At 52.1% G+C, this 8,768-nt stretch overlaps 1 protein-coding gene across 1 annotated transcript; it reads left to right on the top strand.

Moving 5' to 3' along the window:
* Positions 1-7,303: 7,303 nt before the first annotated feature.
* LOC124670435 (probable E3 ubiquitin-protein ligase RHY1A) lies at positions 7,304-8,511 on the top strand. Its single transcript, XM_047206937.1, has 3 exons — positions 7,304-7,765; positions 7,901-8,016; positions 8,117-8,511. The coding sequence occupies exons 1-3, from the start codon at positions 7,586-7,588 to the stop codon at positions 8,451-8,453; spliced, it is 633 nt and encodes a 210-aa protein (XP_047062893.1). The 5' UTR covers positions 7,304-7,585; the 3' UTR covers positions 8,454-8,511.
* The last annotated feature ends 257 nt before the right edge of the window (positions 8,512-8,768 follow it).

Raw genomic sequence — 8,768 nt, 5'->3', positions numbered from 1 at the left:
GGTTGAATAATTGGCTTCACAAATGTTTGCCACCTTGGGTATATGCCGTCGGCGAGGAAGTAGCCATAGTTGTACTTGCGGCCATTTGCTTCAAACTCCACCAATGGACCTTCCCGCATTGCAAGTCTTGTCATTAGTGGTGACCGTTGAAGAACATTGATGTCATTGCAAGATCCGGGCATTCCAAAGAAAGCATGCCATATCCAAGTCTCTTGGTCGGCCACCGCTTCAAGTACTATGGTGGCATCCTTCTTGTAGCCTTTGAATTGTCCATGCCATGCCGCTGGACAATTCTTCCAACTCCAATGCATACAATCAATGGAACCAAGCATACCGGGAAATCCCCGGTTGGCGTTGATCTCCAAAAGCCTTGCCGTGTCTTGAGCATTGGGGGCTCTCAAGTATGTGGAGCCAAAGACATTGACAATTGCAACGACAAAGCGCTTCACACACAAGATAGAAGTGCTCTCTCCCATGGCCAAATGATCATCAATAAGATCTGCCGGTATACCATATGCCAACATACGCAAGGCGGCGGTCACCTTTTGATATGTGCTATGGCCAAGTTCTCCGGCGGCATTCCTCCTTTGCTCAAAGAAGCGATCATATTTGGTGACCTCCGCTGCAATGTGCTTGAACAAGTTGAGACTCATCCGGAAACGCCGCCGAAAATAGCTTTCGGGGAATATCGGATTCTCATTGAAATACGACCGCATCAATTTCTCATGCCCTTCAATCCTTTCTCTCCACAACTTCTGTCTACCAAACACCGATCCACCAAATTTTGGCCTCTTAACGGCGCGGTATGCTAATAGTATCGATATGTTCTCCTCTTCTTCTTGGTCGAACTCGTCATCCGATGAATCATATGAGGAACTCTACAAACATATGTATCATATTAATTCACTATAAACTATTGTAGCTACTTGACGAGTAGAGGCCGGCCGGCGGAGGTTCATACCTTGCGAGCAAATGGGCGAGCACCATGGGCGCGCCAAGTTGCAAGCAAGCTGCTCGAGGACGACGAGGACGACATGTCGACGCCTGCGTGGAGGAGAACGCGACGGCGGCGCGAAGGGGCGGCGGAGAAGGACCGCCGGCTGCAACTCGTCGGCTCGACGGCCGCGCCGGCGACACAGCGCGGCGGAGCGTCCGCCGCTGCCGGGGAGGAGGTGCGGGCGACGCGGATCTACGACGCGGCGGCGCGCGAAGCGGGGGCGGCGGCGGAGTCGGCCGGCGGCGGCTGGATTTCGCGCCGGCGGTAGGTGGGGAAATGAGGGCGCGGGCGCGGGGAGGAAATTTCCAGCCGTTGGCTTTTCGCGCTTGGACGAGCGATGCCGCGCGCTGTAGCCAACGCGCCGGATATGCCGCTCCGGATTGTGCAAAAAGCCGCGCGCCCTAAAAAATTTACAGCGCCGCGCCGTTTACCGCGCCTGCTGGAGCGCCTGATTCTGTCCCGCGCGCGCTATATCGGACGTTTTTATGCCGCGCGGCCTATATAGCGCGTCTGTTGGAGATGCTCTTATAGCATGTTTGAGATGCACGATTCTATTTGGTATCCTGGCCCAACCACTACCAAGCCCAGTTATTCGGGACGTCTATCACATATCAGTGATCTAGATCTTATCAAAAAAAAAAATATCAGTGATCTAGAGTGAGTATAGGATTAAGCGTGAGTGTGGAGCTAGCCGACCCTTTTCTTTGCGATTGGCCTCGGGTTCTTGTAAATGTTGTTTGTCCTCTTCTATACAAATTTGGTATGCCATTTTGAAATACTCTTGAGAAAAAAATGTCGCCAAAAGATATATATTGAGATACTCTGCACCACGAGCTCCTGACGCTAGACCGTTTTTTTTCTTTCTTGCAGAGCATGCACAACATTCATATGATGTTAAGCGGGAACCCACCTAAATCTCACTTATAGTTTATTTGCTTTTCTAACTTTGACACCCTAAACACTCCACTTCCGGGTCCCTGTGACAATGCCCTGCGCTGAAACTATATGATTAGCATTCTAAGAAATACTCTAAACGAGTGCTTAAAACATAGTACAGACTGGCAACCTTATCGATCACGATCCCATGCAATACACCCCCTGGAATATGCAAATAGTTTAGGAGATCGCACTACATTAATGAAGATTGCAATCATATTTTTCTTTTAAAAAGAGAAATCACAATCAAGGGAGACGAGACGAAGACGAGCACCATAGTCGCGCCGAAGGCAGAGGCTGCCGGCACATCGCCCATTGCTGAACCCGTAACAACACTTCTACTTTCCAATCCGCAGCACCGCTACGGACTATGAGATGATGTCAATTTGGAGGCTGGATTTTGACCAACATTTGAATTGCTACTCGAAAACCTTAATTCAGATTTCTGTGTCCATTTGAGATGTTTTAATTTTTTGTCGAAAAATTCTATTCGGGCCGCCGTTTTGGGATCACCGGTGTGGAATAACCCTCGCCAAATGGAGAGAGCTGGTGCCGTAACGTCCAATACCTCACCGTCCGTACACCTATCGATATCTATTTGTGGCGTGCCCGTGGAGCTCTGTTTAAAATAGCGGGCTATAGCCTATAGCCGTGGAGATTTCTGAAGCTATAAGGCTATAGCCATGCTAAGACCATATATCCGATTTGCTAAATAGTAGGAAAAAATCCAATATTACGGCAGCATATAAATCGTATATATGATCAGCATAGTAACATTGTCACAAAAGAGATGCGTGTTGATATGTATAAGTGGATTGCCTAGCCCTTTTCATAAGTTCGGACTTTTGGTTGCGTTAGTTTGTGCATGAAGCTTGACATGGTATCAGAGCCAGGGTCTCAAGTTTGAGTCCTAGCTTTTGCAATATTTGCCTACCCCTATGTTCACCGCGTATACGATGATTCATACGTGTGCTATTCTTCTTTTCACGTGTTGACCTTTTCTTCTCTTCTCCCGGTGGTAACACGTGAGGAGGGATGTTGATATGTATAAGTGGATTGCCTAGCCCTTTCCATCAGTTCAGATTTTTGGTTACGTTGGCTTGTGCATAAAGCTTGACAATGCGCATAACCAAAACATAGTTCACGTATAGTTATGTTAAAAACATAGTTAATAGATAGTTAAGCACATAGTTATGTCCAAATATTACAACATCATCATCAAGTAGTAGCAGTTTATGATATAGTGGTGTTCGTAAATTAGGCCGCTCCAGAAATTTTGGGTCAATTTTTTTTGGACCCGTTAAGCGGAAAGAATGCACTATTATGCTAAATTATGGCTAAATAGTTATAGCCTTTAAAGATTCTAGCCCTAGTCGTGAGCATCGCGGAAATCTATAGCCAGGCTATTTTAAACAGAACGGTGGAGAGGCTCTAAGCACTCCACTTCTGGTCCCTGTTACAATGCCAGTTGCACTGAAAGTACATGATTCCGATCCTAAGAAATATTCTGAATGAGTGCTTAAAACACAGTACAAACTGACAACCATATCAATCACGATCCCGTGCGATACACCCTCTGGAACATGCAATTAGTTTAGGAAATCGAATTGTAAATAGAAAAAAGGAGATTGCGATCGCATTTTTTTATAAAAGAAGAAGATTGCAATCGCATTACAGGTGGCGCCGAAGGCAGAGTGCTGCTGGCACATCGCCCATCGCTGAACCCGCAACAACGCAACATCTCCGTTCCAATCCGCATCGCCACGCACGACGGAGCGGAACCGGCCGATCGATGGGATTGCGACGAGGCCTGCTCGAACTTACTGCCCGATCCACGGGGAGGTCAGCAAAATTAATTGGATCGATGCTTGTGGAAGCCGCAATAGAAACGGTGCGGCCGGCCTGCGGGGTCTTGGACATCGGCGATAGCAACAAGGCGAGGCGGGTGGGGCGGCGCCTGACGAGAGAGAAGAGAGCGAGCCGCTCCCAAATAATGGCGGATGACCATGGCATGTCGTTGTGCCCCGCCGCTGCTCTACCGCCAGGAAGCTTCCCGGAAAGCGGCATCGTCCCTCTCACAGCTACCACCAGGGCGAGGGCGCGAGGCGCCTACTCCCGATCGCTCTTGGCAGATGACCTTGTCGGCTGCCGCACTAACTGCTCACTCATTTGGCCACTAACACTTATCGTCGTGGCCGTATGCATGATTGTACTCGCGTGTCGCTGATCAAGCGCGAGTCCGGCCTGTTGCTCCGATCAGGACACTGTTCTCCCCATCTTGATCAGATCGAAACAGTGTAACCTTGTTTACCTAATCGACTTAGCCTCCAGTCGGCGCCCCAGAACGCTGCTCGGAAAGAGCGGCGGATCAGACGTATGAAAGGCGACACTGGACGGTAAAAAAACTTGTTTTATATTCAAACTATAGGAAAAAAAAATTGAAACGGTTCTTTTAGAGGCGCTGGCTGGCGTCCCCTTTTAGCACACACTAATGATCTACTCGACATGCACGGGAGATCATTAAACTCGGTCGACACCTGCTGATCAATTTGGGCAAGAGGGTCCTGCAGATCATACAGATGATCATCAACCACCGGAGTAGCACGCTTACTCTCGATAATCATGTTGGGCACGACACAACAAATATTTATGATCCCGACATGTGAGATGTCGACGAGGTACGAACAGTGTACTAGTCAATTAAAAAAGTCTTTGGAGTACACCAAATGCTCGCTCGACATCCTTCCTATAACTTTCTTGGACCGAAGCAAAGTGATATTTTCTTTTGACATAGAGGGTCTAAGATAGTCTTCACAAACGTCTACAAGCTTGGGTAGATGCCATCAACTAGATTGCATGCACTGAGAATGGAAGAATTGTCCATTCGCTTGGCAAAACTTATGAATAACTCATACATAAAAGTGTAGTGTGATACTTGAAGCTATGGCGAATTATGACATGTGGGTTTGGCACGTTTTCTTATTAGCATGTCGGGATCTCACGATAATATTTAACATGATGCAGCTCTGTCCCCCTATTCCTGAGATTTCTTGAAGGCCATGCTTCGGAGTGCAACTATGAGATCAATACCTTGTCCATCCTAAAGCATCGCCAAACATTTTTTTGGGGTAATTGTTGGTTCATCGGCAAAATAGTCGGTATATATTATGCAGTGACCCTCCGTCCTCTGCATTGGTGCGGTCTTCCTTCTGCAAACTTCGAACCTCCAAGTTTGGGACTTCATTTAGCTCTGCTTGTAAACCAAGAATACAACCGATTATAAGTGCTCATGTTCATCGGCGGCTGCATTGACTTCTTCTTCCTCAATAGCCTGTATTATCAACTCATCATCGCTATCCATGGCTTTCTCTTCCAAAATCAATGTGGCTAGGCAAACAGCCGAATACCTTGCATGCAACACAGGCATAAGATGGCACATAGCCGTCCCGAGTCGACCAGAGCCGGTGCGGTCAGGGAAGAACTACTGGCCACGGCGGAGCAGGGCAATGGCCTATGGAATCTAGGTTGGAAGAAGAAGTACCAGCCTCAAAACGTTGTAGTGACGGCGGTGGATGGTGGCGGCGAGAGACACCACAGACACGAGAGAGGGATGCATGGTGGGCAGGATCGAATGGGATTGAGGTGCTCATGCCATTACTGGGCTAGGAAATAGAATTTTGATTTTTTTTTTATAATGGGCGTGCTATATTTTAAAAAAGAATTACATTCGGCCTCTGCATAACTAGGATGCACACAGCCGTTTATATGTCTCAAACGAACAGAAAATAGAAATAGGCAAAATACATATCAAATCGGTAAAATGTAAAACGCCTATGTAGTAGGTGGAGCTCCAATCTATAGATTATACGGACACCCATGTAGAGAAAAAGTACCTGAGTCAGCTAATTAATGTACTGTAGTATACTCAGGTTTATGCCGATACATGTCTATCTGACTCGGTTAATTTAGGAGAGGTAGAGAATTTTTGTGTGAAGTGTGACAGTTTTACACGGTCATGATGCCAGGTAGTGTGACAGTTCAGTGTGCAGATCGCCGGTCGCGTGGAATTGACCTGACCGGCAACCTCTGATCTGATCCCCCAATAATTCCCTAATCGCTAGTGGATTTCGTTCCCATCGCTGCGCCCACTCAGATCCCATAATTCTAACCCATCGCCACCACCATATCATGCAGGCCTATGGACTGTGGTGCGCTCGCATTAGAGCATGTCTAACAGGCCCCGTATAACCCGCCCACCCCGTAAAATTCCAGCGACATACGGGGCAGGCGCGGTTTGGGCCGTCTAGCAGGCCCCGTATTCGGGCCGCCCCGTTTCGGCGGAATACGGGGCCCAGGAAATCGGCCCCGTCGCCCCGTATATATAGTGGGCGCGAGGTGCGAGTGAGGGGTTAATCCCTCGCTCGCAACCCTAGCTCCGCCGTGCGCCGCCGCCTCCTCCTCCTGCTCCGGCGAGCAATTAGCCGCTCCTCCGCGCCGCATTCCACCCCCAAGCCGGGATGGACTCCCGCCGCGATGGCGCCTCGCCGGCGGCGGATCGAAGCGATCCCGCTCGCCGGACACGCGTAGAGGATGCGTGGCGGCTCAAGTGCAAGCTGTCCGCCGCCGGGAGCCGTCGCGCGGCACTGCAAGTACGCCGGCGCGGCTGTACGTGCCGGGCCGCTCCGGGAGTACGCCGCGGGTGGGCGGTGGTACAAGCGAGACCCGCCGCTCAGCGGATGAGCGGCGAAGCGTTCGAGAAATGGCGCGCGCGGTGGCGGCCACGACCGCGCGGCGTTGGCGGCATGGAGGGCCACCATCGGCGGCACCAGCGGCGGAGGAAGCGGAGGCGGCGAGGAGGAAGACGCGGCGGCGGAAGAGGAGGCGGCCTACCGCCGTGCGGTGGCCGAATCCGGGCGGAGGCCGCCAGAAAGCTCGGGCGGAGGCGGACGGCGAGGCGGCGGCCGTCGCCGCCGTCCGGGAGTTCGAGGCGCGGCAGGCGCGGGAGGCGCGGGAGGAGGCGGCGAGGATCGCCTTCATCCCCTACGTCATCCTTGACGACTAGACGTAGGTTGATGCTTAGTTAGATGTAGTATGATCCGTAGTATGATCAATATGTATGTATGATCCCTAGTATGATCAATGAAGATGAACTTCCCGGGGTTTTTATTTTTGAAAATACGGGGCGAAATACGGGGTCTGCTAGACGGAATGGCTCGAAATGGAGCAGTTTTTCGATACGGGGCGAAATAAGAGACTTATACGGGGCAGCGAAATACGGGACCTGTTAGACATGCTCTTAGGCCAGCGGCAGCGACACTTCTTAAAGCGTAGCTCGAGGAGGATGGCACGAGCCTTGCAAATAAAGCCACACCCACCCGCGCCACTCCCCTGTACCAGCCGAGGCAAAGAGGAGAGGTCGATGCCGATGGAGGAGCACGTTGTAGCTCTGCTGTTTCCTCAAATGGCTTCCACCCACATAGCTCTCCACTCCGCCGCGACTAGATCCGGTGCCCGTAATCGCACTAGCAGTTAGGTAGGTGCCTGATCGAAGTGGGCTCACGTCCTTGTTTGCCGGAACGAGCTTCTGATCGGTCTGCGAACGTGTGACTGCCGGAGTGTTCGTTCGTACGTTATACGATAAGCATCATCATCATGGCTGGGATGCTCCCTGGCGTGGAGTGCGCGCGGCGGCGGCGGATGTGGCAGGGCGGGGGCACCGGGGCGGAGCAGACGGCCGGGGGCGCGAGGCGGCTCTCCTTCTGCCTCTACGCGGCGGGGCACGGCGCCGCCGCTCATCACCACCCCGTGGGCGCAGGCAATTCCGGCAGCAAGGTAAGTCAGTGAGCGGCGAGCTCGGTCGATCTTCTCATGGCGTAATCTTGTTTTCATTGTGTAATCAAGGATTTATGATGTAGTGGTTGGTTTGAGTTTGACTAATGCCTTGTCTTGTGTGGGAATTCGCAGCAGAGGAGCGACGCCATGGAGCTGGTGCACGGCTGGACGCTGGACAGCAATGCCCGGGAGGCCAAGGAGAGGCTGGACCAGAAGCTCAGGAGCAAGACAGCAGACACCGTCATCAAGAGGTTGTTAACTAATCAAGTCGATAGGTGTCGATGCAATGATTCTTTCTTCCGCTTCACTTCACTCGTGAGTGCGGTCGATATCGATCGACCGATTCTGCAGGCATCACAGCACCGGGAGCCTCAAGCTGAGCAGAGCAAACGGAAGCGGCGCCGGCGCCGGAGCCGGAGGGGGCTCGGGCGTCCAGCGGGAGGTGTACTCGAAGAAGGGCGTGATGAGGCGGCTGATGCGGTGGAGCCGGCTGCGGTGGGAGGCGGCCGAGCAGGCGGAGTGCGCGGTGTGCCTGGACGAGTTCGCCGCCGGCGACGTCCTGGCGCACCTGCCCTGCGGCCACCGCTTCCACTGGGCCTGCGCGCTGCCCTGGCTCGAGGGCGCCGCCTCCAACTCCTGCCCGTTCTGCCGCGCCGCCGTCGACACCGGCGCAAACGCCGCCTCCTAGCGACACCGCTGGGCCGTTGGTTTCGTGCCGGCCGACGTCGCAGGCTAGGATGGCCGGCCGGCCGGTCGGCCGTTGGCTCGCCGCGCACATGATCACGCCACGGCATAGCTATGCTTTGCGATCTGAATGTAGTGGAATGCGTGGGTGAAGAAAGCCGCGAAAACCTCGGCGCGTGGCATGCTTTTGGGTGCATCCGTGCATGATCCGTTCTGCCATTTCAGTTTTTCCGGCAAGGAGGTTTTTTTGGCGGGTGAGTGTACATGCATGTAACCGTTGTGTCTTACATCATCAATCAAGAAAAAAGATGTAGACTAT

The sequence above is a fragment of the Lolium rigidum genome, chromosome 1 (genome assembly GCF_022539505.1).
Source record: "Lolium rigidum isolate FL_2022 chromosome 1, APGP_CSIRO_Lrig_0.1, whole genome shotgun sequence".
In the NCBI taxonomy this organism is placed as follows: domain Eukaryota; kingdom Viridiplantae; phylum Streptophyta; class Magnoliopsida; order Poales; family Poaceae; genus Lolium; species Lolium rigidum.
Note: the sequence above shows the minus strand (reverse complement) of the source record. Positions and strands in the feature narration are given on the sequence as shown.